Source organism: Oncorhynchus mykiss, chromosome 19 (genome assembly GCF_013265735.2).
Source record: "Oncorhynchus mykiss isolate Arlee chromosome 19, USDA_OmykA_1.1, whole genome shotgun sequence".
NCBI classification, from domain to species: Eukaryota; Metazoa; Chordata; class Actinopteri; order Salmoniformes; family Salmonidae; genus Oncorhynchus; species Oncorhynchus mykiss.
The window spans coordinates 15,262,159-15,279,830 of NC_048583.1; the positions used below are offsets into that span (position 1 = coordinate 15,262,159).

Genomic DNA, 17,672 nt, shown 5'->3' on the forward strand with positions numbered 1-17,672 from the left:
CTATAGGCTGTCTCATTGTTGTCGGTGATCAGGCCTACCACTGTTGTGTCATGTAATGATGGTGTTGGAATCCTGTCTTGCCGTGCAGTCATGAGTGAACAGGGAGTACAGGAGGGGGCTGAGAACCCACCCCTGAGGGGTCCCTGTGTTGAGGATCAACGTGGCAGATGTGTTGTTACCTACCCTTACCACCTTTGGGCGGCCCATCAGGAAGTCCAGGATCCAGTTGCAGAGGGAGGTGTTTAGTCCCGGGGTCCTTGGCTTAGTGATGAGCTTTGAGGGTACTGTGGTGTTGAACGCTGAGCTGTAGTCAATGAATAGCATTCTCACATAGGTGTTCCTTTTGTCCAGGTGGGAAAGGGCAGTGTGGAGTGCAATAGAGAGTGCATCATCTGTGGATCTGTTGGGGCGGTATGCAAATTGGAGTGGGTCTAGGGTTTCTGGGATGATGGTATTGATGTGAGCAATGACTAGCCCTTCAAAGCACTTCATGGCTACAGACGTGAGTGCCACGGGTCGGTAGTCATTTAGGCAGGTTACCTTAGTGTTCTTGAGCACAGGCACTTGGTGTTCTGCTTAAAACATGTTGGTATTACAGACTTGGACAGGGAGAGGTTAAAAATGTCAGTGAAGACACTTGCCAGTTGGTCAGAGCATGCTCGGATTACACGTCCTGGTAATCCGTATGGCCCTGCGGCCTTGTGAATGTTTTTTTTATTTTTTTTAATTTTTACCCCTTTTTCTCCCCAATTTCGTGGTATCCAATTGTTGTAGTAGCTACTATCTTGTCTCATTGCTACAACTCCCGTACGGGCTCGGGAGAGACGAAGGCTGAATGTCATGTGTCCTCCGATACACAACCCAACCAGCCGTACTGCTTCTTAACACAGCGCGCATCCAACCCGGAAGCCAGCCGCACCAATGTGTCGGAGGCTACACCGTGCACCTGGCAATCTTGGCTAGCGCGCACTGTGCCCGGCCCGCCACAGGAGTGGCTGGTGCGCGATGAGACAAGGAGATCCCTACCGACCAATCCCTCCCTAACCCGGACGACGCTAGGCCAATTGTGCGTAGCCCCACGGACCTCCCGGTCGCGGCCGGTTACGACAGAGCCTGGGCGCGAACCCAGGGACTCTGATGGCACAGCTGGCGCTGCAGTACAGCGCCCTTAACCACTGCGCCACCCGGGAGGCCTCGGCCTTGTGAATGTTGACCTGTTTAAAGGTCTTACTCACATCGGCTACGGAGAGGAAATCTGTTCACTGTCTTCCCTGGCCTGTCTCCCCCTGTCTGGTACAGGTATCCCTACCACACTCACCCCTCTCTCCCGAGCTTTCGCTCGCCTCCAGCACTCACTCACTGTTGGGGCGAGTGACTCTGAACTTACAATGGCTAGCCCCAAGTCGTTGTATATATATTTTTTTCTTGTGTATTTAGCTATTTGCCTCATGATTCCTGCATACTTTGTTGATTAAAAACTCTCTTTACCCATCCGTGGGACAGACTTTGTTTGTTCCCACACTCGGGACTCTGACTCTCTATTGGTTACACAGACTTTTGGTCTCCCATCCTATTCTAACCACCTCTCGCCGGCTTTATATTCATGTTACATATTGAAATTGCTGTTCAATATGATCTTGTTGCCATCTGATGCATTCAGATGTCATAAATCAGCACTGCAGAGCTCTCCCTGTCCTATGCCGTGCCTTGATTGTATTATTGCTGATGATATCTTGAAATGTGCATGTACAGCCTGGCCCATCTACTGTTGCTAGCCCCAGTTCTGACTTGTGCTCTGATATCTGCTTCGCTGATCCTGCTTGGTGACCTAAACTGGGACATGTTTTAAACCACCTGACCAAGTCCTAAAGCAATGGGACTCCCTAACTCTTTCTCAGATTATTACCAATCCCACAAGGTATAACTCCAAACAGCCAGAAAAAGCTACTCTCCTTGATGTTATCCTCACAAATAATCCTAATTGGTATCAGTCTGGTGTTTTCTGTAATGGTCACTGTTTTACAGCCTGTGTTCGTAATGGCGGCTCAATGAAACAACCTGTCCTGATTTGTCATAGACACCTGCTAAAAAACTTTAATGAGCAATCCTTCCTTCATGAACTGGCCTCTGTAAAATGGTATAGAATCAGCTTGATCCCCTCCGTCAAAGACGCTTGGTCCTTATTTTAATTTTATTTTCAGTGGTATTGTTTAACAAACAAGCTCCCATAAAGAAAATGAGAATTAAAAACCGGGTCAGCCCGTTGATCTTGCAGAGTTACTCCACCTCAAGAATTGTATTTGGCAAAAGGCTCGGCACACGCATACTCCGGCTGACTGGCTCTCGTTCAGGCAAATGAGAAATAAGTGCACTATTTTAAGGAGTAGTTCTCTCTCTGTGGGATTAATGAATATATTTCAATTGACTGATTTCCTTATATGAACTGTAACTCAGTAAAATCTTAGAAATTGTTCAGTATATTAACTTGGGTCCAGCCCGAAGCCCCAATATCAAACTTGCAACATTGTATAAAATGTTTGGGGCCCTCAGAGTCTCTTGCACCAGTGAGCTCGAGACAGACACCGCTGTAGGCTATTTGAGCAAGGGATAAGAAGTAATCAGGTAGGCCTATTTTATGACGTTCCCACTTGATCAGAGACTGACATAACCTTTCACGCTGAGTGTCTAATTAGTCATTTACATTTTATGTAACCTTTATTTAACTAGTCAAGTCAGTTAAGAACAAATTATGATTTACAATGAGGGCCGACCACGGCCAAACCCTAACCGGACGATGCTGGGCCAATTGTGCTCTGCTCTGTGGGACTCCCAATGACGGCCGGTTATGATACACCCTGAAATCGAAACCAGGATCTGTAGTGACGCCGCTAGCACTGAGATGCAGTGCCTTAAACCGCTGCACCACTCGGAAGCCCAAAAAGAGGGAGTTATCGAAAGGGAGAGAGCTGGAAATATTTTTCAAATACATTGAAAAACTATTGCCCCACAATATTCCATGAAACGTCTCAGGAGGAAAACCATCAAGCCCTGGTGATTCGCCTCTTCTTATAGATGTTAATGCACTCCTGAGTACCTTCATGACTAAGTGGGGAATCATGGAATTCATATGGCCCTCTATTGAGTTTGGGGCCTTCGAATTTAGCTTAAGCCTTGCAGCCAAAAGTCTACTAGCAATCTCCCCCTGAGAGTAGTATGTTACTCTTGTGCAATGCATTTATAAATGAGATCGTAGTAAGCTGTTATACTCATGTTTTAATGCTGTTGAAATCTTCCCTTTTTGCTCTGTAAATGTTTGTTTCTGCAAATTTTCGACTAGAGTAATGCTTTTCCAAGTCTACTATTTTTTTTTTATTTGCGAGTTTAATTAAGATGTGAGGCAAACGAGAGTTTCCTCCCAAAAAAGGTTTTGTCACCTCCCAAAGGGACTCAGGGGCTTTGCTGTATCTGTATGAAATCCATCATGGTAAATACTTATAATGATGTGGGTAAATGAGTCAGCTATACAACGTCAAAAGTCAGACAAACCTGACTAAACTATTTTGATGTGTACAGCAGGTGTTTGTTCGTGTGTGGGTATGTGCAGGTATATTTAAGTATACACTGAGTGTACAAAACATTGGCCTCGGAACAGCCTCAATTCGTCGGGGCATGGACTTTACAAGGGGTCGAAACGTTCCACAAGGGATGCTGGCCCATGTTGACACCAATACTTCCCACAGTTGTGTCAAGTTGGCTGGATGTCCTTTGGGTGGTGGACCATTCTTGATACACACGGGAAACTGTTGAGAGGGAAAAACCTAGCAGCGTTGCAGTTCGTGACACAACTATCATGGTTGACAACTCCACGGTGTCCACCTCCCAGAGTGCAAAGAACCTTGTGGACAACACTCTGACATTCTCTGCAAACATCAAAGCAGTGACTCTCACCTGCAGGTTCATGCTCGACATCCATAGAGTACGACCCTTCCTCACACAGGAAGCAGTACAGTTCCTAATCCAGGCTCTTGTCATCTCCCGTCTAGACTACTGCAACTCTCTGTTGGCTGGAATCCCTGCTTGTACCATCAAACCCCTGCAATTTATCCAGAACACCGCAGTCTGCCTGGTGTTCAACCTTCCCAAGTTCTCCCATGTCACCCTGCTCCTCCGCACATTCCACTGGCTTCCAGTTGAAGTTCGTATCCACTACAAGACCATGATGGTTGCCTGCAGAGCAGCAAGGTGAACTGCCCCTCCCTACCTTCAGGCTATGCTAAAACCCAACACCCCAACCTGAGCACTCTGCTCTGCCACTGGTTTCTTGGCCGTCCCACCCCTAATGGAGATCAGCTCCCCACTCAGCCAAGTCAAAGCTCTTCTCTATCCTGGCAGCTCAATGGTGGAACAAGCATACCCTTGAAGCTAGGACAGCAGTTCTTGCCCATCTTCCAAAAACACCTCCAATCTACCTCTTCACAGAGTACCTTAAATGAATCCCATGGTGCCCCTTCCCGCCACCACCATAACGTTTACATGTTTCTTCCTACTAGCACAGATTTTGCTGATACAGCGCCTTTAGAAAGCCTTAATACACCTTGAAGTATTCCACATTTTGTTGTTACAAACTTAATTCAAAATGGATTAAATGGATTTGTTTTTCACCCATCTAAACACAATATCTGCCACGCCCTGACCTTAGATATCCCTGTTTTTCTATATATTTTGGTTTGGTCAGGGTGTGACTAGAGTGGGTACTCTAGTTTTTGTATGTCTAGGGGTTTTTGTATGTCTATGTTGGCCTGATATGGTTCCCAATCAGAGACAGCTGTTTATCGTTGTAGCCATTTTCCTCATTTGTGTTGTGGGATCTTGTCTCCATTAAGTTGCCTGAGTGCACAACAGTAGCGTCACATTTTGTTTGTTGTTTTTGTTCAGTGAGTTTCGGTTTATTAAAACTATGTGGAACAATACTCACACTGCACCTTGGTCTCATCATTATGATGAACGTGACAATATCTCATAATGGCAAAGTGAAAACATTTTTTAGAAGTGTTTGCAAATGTATTAATAAAATACAGAAATATTTAATTTACATAAGTATTCACACCCTTGAGTCAATGTGTTAGAATCACCTTTGGTAGTGATTACAGCTGTGAGTCTTTCTGAGTACATCTCTAAGAGCTTTGCACACCTGGCTTGTGCAACATTTGACCATTATTCTTTTCAGAATTCTTCAAGCTCTGTCAGATTGGTTGTTGATAATTTCTAGACAACTATTTTCAGGTCTTGCCTGATTTTCAAGTAGATTTAAGTCAAAACTGTAACTCGACCACTCAGGAACATTCACGGTCTTCTTGGTAATCAACTTCAGTGTAGATTTGGCCTCGTGTTTTGGGTTATTGTCCTGCTGAAATGTGAATTAATCTCTGTGTCTGGTGGAAAGCAGACCTGAACTAGGGTTTTTCCTGTGCTTAGCTCCATTCTTTTTTTTTATCCTGAAAAACTCCCCAGTCCTTAACGATTCCAAGCATACTCATAACATGATTCAGCAACCATTATGCTTGAAAATATGGAGAGTGGTACTCAGTAAGGTGTTTTATTGGATTTGCCCCCAACACATGTGAATTGGATGCATGTTTCGGAATAGTTTTATTCTGTACAGGCTTCCTTCTTTCACTTTGTTAATTAGGTTGGTATTGTGGAGTAACTACAGTGGTGTTGATCCATCTTCGGTTCTCCTATCACAACCATTACACTTTGTAACTGTTTTCAAGTTACCATTGGCCTCATGGTGAAATCCCTGAGCGGTTTCCTTCTTCTCCGGCAACTGAGTTAGGAAGGACGCCTGTATCTTTGTAGTGACTGGGTGTACTGATAAACCATCCAAAATGTAATTAATAAATTCACCATGCTCAAACGGATATTCAATGGCTGCTTTTTAAAAATCCATCTACCAACAGGTGGCCTTCATTGTGAGGCATTGGAACATCTCCCTGGTGTTTGTGTGTGAATCTGTGTTTGAAATTCACAGCTCAACTGAAGGACCTTACATGTAATTTATATGTGTGGGGTACAGAGATGAGGTAGTCATTGAAAAATCATGCTAATCACTATTATTGAACACAGAATGAGTCTATAAAACTTGTGATTTGTTAAATACAGTTTAACTCCTGAACTTACTTAGGCTTGCCATAATAGATGGCATGAATACTCATTGACTTAAAAGACAATTGCGAAAAACACATTTCCACTTTGACAATGAATCCATTTTAATACATTTAAAATTTAGGCTGTAACAGAACAAAATGTGGAAAAAAGTCAAGGGGTGTGAATACTTTCTGAAGGCACAAAGTACTTTGAGGAAAAATGTACTTCCTATAACTGTGCTGTGGTTGTCTTACCCAGGTTTCTTAAGATGAATGCACTAATTTTAAGTCTTCTAATTGACAAAAATGTTAGTGTAATGTCTCAAAAGAAAGGCATTTGTGAACATCATATATAGCCTACACAGTACAAAAATCAATACGTAATAGTATTTTTCGGCTTATATATCACACAATGTCTGGATGCAGTAGTTTACCCAGGAATAATCTTTTCAGCTGACGATGAAAATTAATCTTTGTCTTTAATGCAGGGTTTGATCTAAACTTCAGAAGCTATCGAGGGGAATGGTTACTTTCTATGTTATAGAGTGGAATTGTTTTTCTGCTGGTGTATCCCGAAGTAGCTCCTTTCTGAGAAACTCTTCCTGACAAACAGCCTTTCTCCAGTGTGGTCCTTCAGGTGCATCTTCAGCTGGTTTTGGTGTGAGAACCTGTTCTCACACTGGGGGCAGCTTTAGAGTTTCTCCCCTGTGTGGACCCTCTGGTGCCTCTTCAAGTTGGACGAGTGGGAGAAGCGCATATGACATTGAGTACAGCTGAAAGGTTTCTTCCCATTGTGGACACTCCTATGTCTGACAAGGTTACTCCGGAAGGAGAAGCTCTTGTAACATAGTTTACACTTGAAGGGTCTCTCCTTGGTGTGAACGGTCTGGTGCTCCTTCACATAGTTTGCCTCAGAGAAGCACTTCCCACACGTGGGGCAGGCGTACGGCTTGTCGGCGTCTGTCTTAATGCTCTGCCTCCCACGTTGTGACCCAATGACACCAGAGGAGGTAGAAGCGGGAGCCACCACCCTCATGTGGTTAGTCTTTGAGCTCCCTCCTTGACCTCTAGCCATTGTTTGGGTGTTGTTTGGATGGTGCCCTGTGTTATAGGTTAAGTACATCTTGTGGTGAACGCCCATCCTGACCCTGTCTGTATTGGTGGGGTAACCATGAGGTACCTGAGGAAGGCTTGACCCAGGCCTTATATGGACCCATTCACCAGGCATTAGATGAGACCCTGAAGGAGAAGACAGACTTCCTGTTAGACTCCCACCAGGGGGGTCTCCCACCGCTCTCTGTAAAGGCTGAAGCCCAGGGTGACCTGCTCTGTTCTTTATGGATACTGTGGTGTTTGTATCATAGGAACAGGAGGGTCTATCTCTATCAGCCCCAGGCCCTGTTTCATCCCTGCAATGAGACTGTAAAGAGAAGGGCCTGGGCTGCAGACTGGAGCCTCTGTTTATCTGATGACTACCAGGACTGAGGTTGTTCAGTCCACCTGTCCACTGGTTGTGTTCTGTGTGGTGGTGGAGTCTCTGTCCCTCGTGGTTCGGTCCTGGTTCCGACTTGGGATGGAAGAGTGAAGGCTCCTGATCCAGGGTCCAGATCCGGGCCCAGGGTTTGACACCAGCCCTTTCACAGGTCCAGTCTCTCCCGCCAGGAACACCGGATATCAGCAGGTCCTCATGGACTGCAGACTGTAATAACAAATTGAACAGAAAAGCATTAAGGTTTATATGAGAAACTCTTTGCTGTACACAGAAACATGACATGATATTATAAAACCACAGTCAAGCCCATCTCTAACAGTAATTCAAGTACCTAACAATATGTAGCGATTGGAGTTTATCAAACATTTCCATTTGTGTTGATTCAAGAATTAAATGTAATGTTTTGTTTCGACTGAGATAAAGGAAACTCAGTCCCTGCAATTATTTAAAAAGATTGTCAGCACAGTCAAGTAGACAAGAATAATAACTTTTCTCACTATGGTAATATACATTTTTCTGTAAATCCCTCGCATTGATAAAATGAAATTTTGAGGACTTCGGAAAAGGTTCAACATTACATTACACACACAGCTTCACTATTTCATGTCAAGTAAACATAAATTAAGGCACTATCCTTACCTCACTATAAAACACAAGCATCAACCTAAAGGGTCAACTTTTGTCACTCTTCCTCAGTGAAGCATTGTAAGACACCATCACACCAACCATCACCATATCATCTACTCTGCCTCATCATACTCATTCTTTCCTCAGTTCACCTCATCCAGTTCTCTACTACATCCAAAACCAGCAGAATTAACTACAAACTAACTAACTAGTACTACATGGAAAGATGTAGACTGTGGTGTGAGGGGATGACACAGGCTGGCCTCGTAGGAGACTGTTGCTGATTACTGCCCAGGTGTGGTGGCCTCCAGGCACTTATTGCTGCCGATGCATCACCCAGATGGGAGGCTACACATTCGGTGGTGGAGGTTCCAGCCTACCCACAGAGGAGGAGGACCTGTGAACTGTAGAGACAGAGGTGCTTGATGAAAAGCTCCAGGCTTGTCTGACTGATGTGTCTCCCTCCCTGGCTGTACCATCGACGCTGCCTCCAATCACGCTACTCCTTTACTGAACTGCATCATCATCCAGCTGTGGAAGACCCTCTCCCATGAACTGCCAGCTCCCTGAACTTGTTTTAGTTCGTTTTTTAAAAGAGACTGACATTCTGTATGAAAAGCGCTATTTAAAATAATGAAATACATTTATTATTATTACTACATATCAGCATAGACTAATCATTTTCTGCTGGTGTATCCTGAGGTAGCTCCTCTCTGTGTTGTCACAGGGTCCATGTTCCAGTTGATAGATCCTATAGAAGGCAGGCTGAAGGCAGCACCTGTTAGGGGGTTAACCTGAGGCTCCGTCAGTCTCTCTGAATGACAACTATAGGAGCAGGATGGAGCATCGCTAGCAGAGTCTGTGTCTGTTCTTTCCAGCCGTATACGGATACCTCCCAGTCCCTGCAGACCAAATCTACGCCTTGCCCTGGTCTCAGCCAGTCTGTTGTCATGGATATGTTGTTTTGTGCTTCTGGTTGTGGTTAACAGTGTTGTTCCCCAGCCCAGAGTTGAGGATGCTGTCCCATCCACTGACCTCCACTATGTCGCCTCTGGTCAAGCCCTGCTCGGTGATGTTGTCCCCTGGGCCCATAGCTGCACCCGTCTGGGTCTGGGAATCCAAGATGGCCGCCCAGTCTCCTCTGTTACACTCCAGCCAACCAACTGCAGGAAGAGGTTATAAAATAGACTTTACAAACATGGAAGAGAACTCTACATATGGAGTTTTTTTGTTGTCAATTACCTGGTCCAGTTCATACGTGATAATGTGTGTTTATGTATGTAAACATAAGTTGTATTGATTTCAAAAATAGCCAAGCGGTTCATCTATTCTCATTGACGATATTGTATATTACTGTATGCAGGCTATATGTATTTCTACCTTACCTTGCTCCCCCATCTTTAGTCCACTCAGCAGGTCAATGCTCTCTGGTCCGTCTTCTATTGTCTCCTCTTTGACCAGCAGCAGATCAGGCTTCCCATCCTCCATGTCTACTGACTGTAAGAGATACAGCGTGAGAGGATGTTGGATCAAGAAATCTGATGAGCACCTTGCTATGGAGCATCTTCTGATTGGGTAATGAGGGATTGCTATGAGTACTATGCAAATGTGTTAGTTGATTTGATTACTTGACACTCTTTAATGGTTTGATAACTCAAAGGCATGGTCCCACACTTAAGACAACATGTATGAAGACCTAGGCCCGTATCCACAAAGAGAATCAGAGTAGGAGTGCTGATCTAGGATCTTGCCATATAATCTTATTCATTATGATCTAAAAGGATCCTAGATCAGCACTCCTACTCTGAGAGGCTTTGTGGATACAGGCCCTGAACTAATACCATGCAGACAGTAGCTCACAGTGGGCTCACCTCAGTGAGACTGTGTGTGGTCCTGTGCTGCTCAGCTGGTTCCTCTGTGGGTTCAGGAGGAGGTGAAGTCTGGTTGTCCTCCATGACCATGGTCCACTCAGGGTTCCCCAGACCCTCCTCACACCCCTCCTCCTTCCCCAGCAGCACCTTCGGACCCTCCTCCTGGAAGAGAGAGGTGGTACAAATTACACAGACATTGGTGTATGGGTTTGTTCACCTGCACCAGCAAGCAATTGCTAACAACCCACCCCATCCTCCTGACCATGTGTAATAAAGTGAAAATCAGAGGCCCCGCACCCAACCATAACACGTAAATATAGAAAATGCGCTATAGGCTACAATCAGAGATGGCAACAAAAAAAATTGACAGGGGGTGTTTTTGTTTTTTGCCTGATTTTGCTTATAATTTCCTACATTGTGGTGTGCTACTTGATAGTCAACTTATCTGTAATTATACTTAACAAAAATATAAACGCAAAATGCAACAATTTCAAAGATTTTGCTGAGTTACAGTTCATATAAGGAAATCAGTCAACTGAAATAAATTGGGCCCTAAACTATGGATTGCACATGACGGCAAGGGCACAGGGCCTTGGAAGGCATAGGCCCACCCACATGGTAGCCAATCAGAATGAGCCCCCCCCCGGTGGTCTGAGGTTGAGAGGCTGGTTGGACTTACTGCCAAATTCTCTAAAACAACGGAGGTGGCTTATGGTAGAGAAATGAACATAAAATTATCTGGCAACAGCAAATTGCACGCTTCCTCAAAACATGAGACCTCTGTGGCATTGTGTTGTGTGATAAAATTGCACATTTTAGTGGCCTTTTATTGTGCCCAGCACAAGGTGCACCTGTGTAATGATCATGCTGTTTAATCAGCTTCTTGATATGCCACTTCTGTCAGGTGGATGGATTATCTTGGCAAATGAGAAATGATCACTAAGAGGGATGCAAACAAATTTGTAAACAAAATGAGATAAATAATATTTTTGTACTTATGAAACATTTCTGGGAGTTTTAATTCCAGCTCATGAAACATGGGACCAACACTTTATTTGTTGCGTTTATATTTTCTTCAGTGTAGATACAGTACATGAGGCTTCTCTTCTGTCATTACATGTTGCCGTAGAAGACTAAATAAACCCTTGCTCACCAGAATGTCACAAATCGATAGAACCAATGCTTCAATCTAATTGACATTGATGAAGTTCTCTGTCATCTCTGTTTCTTTCACAAGCCGTTTAGGGACCGGGGAGAAAATGCAATAAAAAAAATACAAAACGGGAATGAATTTCTCAGCAAAATTTCCAAATGACATTAGTTTGACCGGTTGTAAGGAAATTGAAAGCTGTGACAACGACCCAAGAAGTTTCTGATAAGATTTCAGTTTGGCTTGGTTGCATATTTTATGTGATTGAAATACTATCAGCTTTTATGATGCTGAAAAAGATAGCACCTCTCCAGACAGTATCGAACTGCATTCGCATTCTCTCAAGATGCTGAAAGAAATTTGTATTCAAACCTGTTTCGAAGTCAAATTATTATACGTTTTTTTTACCTACATTTGCTGTGTCATATTAATGCAAGAAATACTTACAGTGGATTCGGAAAGTATTCAGACCCCTTGACTTGTTCCACATTTTGTTACGTTACAGCCTTATTCTAAAAGGTATTAAATACATACAAATCCTTAGCAATCTACACACAATACCACATAATGACAAAGCAAAAACCGTTAACAAATAGTTTAAAAACAGATACCTTATTTACATAAAGTACCAGTCAAAGGTTTGGACACACCACATTCTAGGGTTTTTCTTTATATTTACTATTTTCTACATTGTAGAATAATAGTGAAGACATCAGAAAATAGTCAAAATAAATAAGAATTGTTACGCCCTCTTCCAAATGGTAGCTATAAATACAGAGGATGCGCACAGTGCAACAATATGATGAAGTGTGAATATTTTTGCCACCCACACAGGAAAACGGTTCCAAATAAATGACATTATTACGTGTTCCACCACCCATGTTATTTACATTATTAAATGTCCATGTGGGCTCTGCAATGTCGGTAAAACCTCTCGTTTTCACAAACAGAGGATTAGTGAACATAAAAGTTCAAATCAGGAGAAACGACGGATTATCCAGTCGCAGTACATTTTAATGACATTTCTACCTTTAGATTTTGTGGTATAGAAAAAGTTAAGATATCAGACAGGGGGTGGTGATATTAATAATACTCTGAGTAAAAGAGAATGTTTTGGGATTTTCACCCTCCAGACATTATTTCCTAAAGGACTTAATGATTAAATGCCTATGTATGGTATGTTGTGAATTTGAACATGAATTTATTTATTTAAGATAGGGACATCATTTTTCGTACGACGTACCCAATGATTAATGAAAACTTGCTATGTCCTCATTGTGGTTTTATAGACGTGTTTAATACGTCTAATTTACATACTCAAATATTTATGAAAAGCATATTGTTATATTTGGTAGCACTTATTTGTTTTTCCTTCCCCTCCAACCCCTTTCGATGAGTGGAACGGATGTGGGCGGGGCTAGGTCTACATAAGGGTGCCAATTTTTTTTTTTACTCACAAAAGCTCTGACGAAGGCCGTGAGATTATTAAAGATCAGTGATACTATCAAGAGCAGTGTGCGGTTTCCTTCATCTTGTTCAACTGTTACCATGCACCTGCAAAAAAAGATGGCTCAGATGTGCGAGTGCCTTTTGAATTTTGTACTTCAAAGAATTTAAGATGCTCAGAGACAGGATTGTGACGAGGCACAGATCTGGGGAAGGGTACCAAAACATTTCTGTAGCATTGAAGGTCCCCAAGAACACAGTGGCCATCATTCCTAAATGGAAGAAGTTTGGCCAGATTGCTTAGTTTAGTTCCAAACTAAGCAATTGGGGGAGAAAAGCCTTGGTCAGGGAGGTGACCAAGAACCCAATAGTCACTCTGATTGAGCTCTAGAGTTCCTATGTGGAGAAACTTCCAGAAGGACATCTCTGCAGCACTCCACCAATCAGGCCTTTATGGTAGAGTGGCCAGATGGAAGCCACTCCTCAGTAAAAGGCACATGACAGCCCACTTGGAGTTTGCCAAAAGGCACCTAAAGGACTTTGACCATGAGAAACAAGATTCTCTGGTCTGATGAAACCAAGATTGAACTCTTCGGCCTGAATGCCAAGTCTAGAGGAAACCTGCACCATCCCTACAGTGAAGCATGGTGGTTACAACATCATGCGGTGGAGATGTTTTTCAGCAGCAGGGACTGGGAGACTAGTCAGGATCGAGGGAAAGATGAACGGAGCAATGTACAGAGTGATCCTTGATGAAAACCTGCTCCAGAGCACTCAGGACCTCAGACTCGGGCTTCTTAAACTTGATTTAAATGAGAATGACAGCTCGATAACATACAGTGCCTTGCGAAAGTATTCGGCCCCCTTGAACTCTGCGACCTTTTGCCACATTTCAGGCTTCAAACATAAAGATATAAAACTGTATTTTTTTGTGAAGATTCAACAACAAGTGGGACACAATCATGAAGTGGAATGACATTTATTGGATATTTCAAACTTTTTTAACAAATCAAAAACTGAAAAATTGGGCGTGCAAAATTATTCAGCCCCCTTAAGTTAATACTTTGTAGCGCCACCTTTTGCTGAGATTACAGCTGTAAGTCGCTTGGGGTATGTCTCTATCAGTTTTGCACATGGAGAGACTGAATTTTTTTTCCCATTCCTCCTTGCAAAACAGCTCGAGCTCAGTGAGGTTGGATGGAGAGCATTTGTGAACAGCAGTTTTCAGTTCTTTCCACAGATTCTCGATTGGATTCAGGTCTGGACTTTGACTTGGCCATTCTAACACCTGGATATGTTTATTTTTGAACCATTCCATTGTAGATTTTGCTTTATGTTTTGGATCATTGTCTTGTTGGAAGACAAATCTCCGTCCCAGTCTCAGGTCTTTTGCAGACTCCATCAGGTTTTCTTCCAGAATGGTCCTGTATTTGGCTCCATCCATCTTCCCATCAATTTTAACCATCTTCCCTGTCCCTGCTGAAGAAAAGCAGGCCCAAACCATGATGCTGCCACCACCATGTTTGACAGTGGGGATGGTGTGTTCAGGGTGATGAGCTGTGTTGCTTTTACGCCAAACATAACGTCTTGCATTGTTGCCAAAAAGTTCAATTTTGGTTTCATCTGACCAGAGTACCTTCTTCCACATGTTTGGTGTGTCTCCCAGGTGGCTTGTGGCAAACTTTAAACGACACTCTTTATGGATATCTTTGAGAAATGGCTTTCTTCTTGCCACTCTTCCATAAAGGCCAGATTTGTGCAATATACAACTGATTGTTGTCCTATGGATAGAGTCTCCCACCTCAGCTGTAGATCTCTGCAGTTCATCCAGAGTGATCATGGGCCTCTTGGCTGCATCTCTGATCAATCTTCTCCTTGTATGAGCTGAAAGTTTAGAGGGACGGCCAGGTCTTGGTAGATTTGCAGTGGTCTGATACTCCTTCCATTTCAATATTATCGCTTGCACAGTGCTCCTTGGGATGTTTAAAGCTTGGGAAATATTTTTGTATCCAAATCCAGCTTTAAACTTCTTCACAACAGTATCTCGGACCTGCCTGGTCTGTTCCTTGTTCTTCATGATGCTCTCTGCGCTTTTAACGGACCTCTGAGACTATCACAGTGCAGGTGCATTTATACGGAGACTTGATTACACACAGGTGGATTGTATTTATCATCATTAGTCATTTAGGTCAACATTGGATCATTCAGAGATCCTCACTGAACTTCTGGAGAGAGTTTGCTGCACTGAAAGTAAAGGGTCTGAATAATTTTGCACGCCCAATTTTTCAGTTTTTGATTTGTTAAAAAAGTTTGAAATATCCAATAAATGTCGTTCCACTTCATGATTGTGTCCCACTTGTTGTTGATTCTTCACCAAAAAATACAGTTTTATATCTTTATGTTTGAAGCCTGAAATGTGGCAAAAGGTCGCAAAGTTCAAGGGGGCCGAATACTTTCGCAAGGCACTGTATTTCTATGTGAATTTGGCGTGTAGGCTAAAACTTGGGCTTATGCACTAAAGCCACTAAAAGGTTTTTCTTTCATTATTTTAGGCTAAATGTACCCTATAGATATAAATGACACAATAATTAAACATTTATGGATTTTTTTGAAAGCTATCGTTTCTCTTTATTCAATCCGCTCGCCACCAACCACACAATATTTCATGACCCTTAAACATTCCCTGCAGATATAACCATAGGGGAACTGCTCAGTGAGTCAAGCCGCGCATCACTAACAGACATACATACACTCCCTCAGGTACGTACACACGCACAGACAGATAAACACACTTTTAACATGGAGTGTTTACCCATCTCCACTACGTTTGAGTCCTATACTGAAGTTACAGAATGGCATTGTTGTTAAACTCATCATGGTGGACAAATATGTTGTGGGTAAAAATATGTCAGCTATGATAAGTCAAGTCATCAGTCAAACCTGACTAAATTATTTTGACGTGTACAGTAGGTGTTTGTTAGTGTGTGGTTATGTGTAGGTATATTTAGTGAGTGTATAGCACTGGTGGATGTATGCAGAATATGGTGAGATCAGATGTGATGTATACTAAAGAGAGTCTCAATGAAAGTGTTGTAACGATAAGTCCCATTTTGTGTTTATTAAAACATGAACACGTTTTAAATGACACCATATGAAATCCACACACACATCATGTCTCAACTAAAAATCTGCATGGACTTGATGAATAAACTGCATTAATATACTCATTAAAAGTGTCTTGGAAAACATTTAAGTAGTTAAATGAAAGTAATGAAACAGGCATTTGTGAACATCATATAGGCTACACAGTACAAACACAATATGTAACAGACTTTTTAGGCTTATATATCACACAATGTCTGGATAAAATATTCCACTCAGATATATTCAAATCTGTTACTGTCGTTAATCCAAATGCATCTGTGGATCTTTTCTGTACAGAACAAGGAAAATCCATCTTTGTCTTTAACGCAGGGTTTGATCTAAACATCAGAAGCAATGGAATCAAATGGTTACTTTCTATGTTATAGAGTAGAATGTTTTTTTTGCTGGTGTATCCTGAGGTAGCTCCTCTCTGAGAACCTCTTCCCGCAGTGCGTACAGGCGAACGGCCTCTCTCCCATGTGGACCTTTAGGTGCATCTTCAGCTGGTGGGAGGATTTCTCACACTGGGGGCAGCTGTAAGATTCTCCCCTGTGTGGACCCTCTGGTGCCTCTTCAGGTTGAACGAGTGTGAGAAACTAGCATGGCACACGTGGCAGACGAACGGTTTCTCCCCAGTGTGGACCCTCTGGTGCCTCTTCAGTGTGCCAGCCTCTGCGAAGCGCATGTGACACTGGGTACAGCTGAAGGGTTTCTCCCCTGTGTGGACCCTCTGGTGGATCTCCACCTTCTGGGGGCTGCTAAAGCCTTTGTTACAGAACATGCAGAGGAAACATTTCTTTTTACTACCGCCAGATGTTGCTCCACTGAGCGTGTGTAAAGGGGAGTGGGTGTCGACATTGAGATTTGTCTCTAAGCTTTCCCTGTAATCTAAGATATCTCTGCCCTGTGAGTATCCGTCTCCTAGGTGACTATCTGCATTCCATGTGGGAGGAGCGTCACCCTCTACTTTCACAGCCACCTCATCTACGACTATAACCTCCCCTTTCTTATCTAGGCACCCTTCAGAGTATACACTACTACTATACCGTTTCATGTCCCCTCTAGACAGATCAGTCTGTGTCTCTAAACCCAAGGGCATGTTGGCAGGGTTCATTTCTGTAGTGTAAGAACAAGACGGATCATTGCCAGTCTCAAACTCGTCACCTGAGTCCAGATGGGAATTAACTGTCCCCGAGTCACCGTAAAGTAAATACTCTGAGGCAGGAGCAGGAGGACAGCCCAGTCTCCCCAACCCCAGTCTCTCTGGGTCTGACTTGAGGTCAGATCCTGTGTGTAAGAGCCTTTGTGTTACAGTTAAATTCTCTGTGTTCGTCTCTGTCTTGAGGACGCCGTTCGGCTTTCCACTGACCTCCGCAATGCTGTGTCGGGCCCTGGGCTGGGGTTTGGCGGTGAGGTCCTCCGTGTATTCAGGAGGTGCCGCTGCTCCAGCCTGGATGTCTCTGCTGTGTAGTGGATCCTCTCCTTCAGTCCTCTCCTGCTTGACCAGAGACGATCCTCCAGGACCTGCAACTTCTGCATCTTCAGACTGACAAGAAGAAGGAGTTTATTAAAGGTACATGAGTAGAATTGATAACAATGTCGTAGCAGTGGGGGGGAAAAGGTTGAATTCTTATCCAAAATGAAGGAAAATAAAATGATGCTGACACCATCTAAAATATAATTTATACCTCCAGAAATTTGCTCCAATAACATATTCGTAAAATGATTTGTTAAAATGATTTTAGGGCTAACCCCATTTAGTCAACTGTTAGATTGTTTGGTGGATAGGCTGTTGG

General features: G+C 43.2%; 2 protein-coding genes across 3 annotated transcripts in view; both read right to left on the bottom strand.

Moving 5' to 3' along the window:
- LOC110498659 overlaps nucleotides 1-17,672 on the bottom strand; it is a 40,341-nt gene that overhangs the window by 15,360 nt on the left and 7,309 nt on the right. The window contains exons 3-4 of one of the 2 annotated variants that reach the window (XM_021575304.2): nucleotides 17,246-17,422; nucleotides 10,137-10,298 (exon numbers count right to left, since the gene is read on the bottom strand). The exons of the other annotated variant lie outside the window; for it this stretch is intronic. Of the exons in view, the coding sequence (XP_021430979.2) occupies nucleotides 10,137-10,298; nucleotides 17,246-17,422 (339 nt within the window). The remainder of the gene's footprint in view (nucleotides 1-10,136; nucleotides 10,299-17,245; nucleotides 17,423-17,672) is intronic. 2 annotated transcript variants of the gene reach the window in all.
- Nucleotides 6,186-9,702, bottom strand: LOC110497415 (zinc finger and SCAN domain-containing protein 20-like). Its single transcript, XM_021573510.2, has 3 exons — nucleotides 9,651-9,702; nucleotides 9,301-9,428; nucleotides 6,186-7,845 (listed from the first exon to the last, which is right to left on the bottom strand). Exons 1-3 carry the CDS (start codon nucleotides 9,661-9,663, stop codon nucleotides 6,838-6,840), a joined length of 1,149 nt encoding a protein of 382 aa, XP_021429185.2. The 5' UTR covers nucleotides 9,664-9,702; the 3' UTR covers nucleotides 6,186-6,837.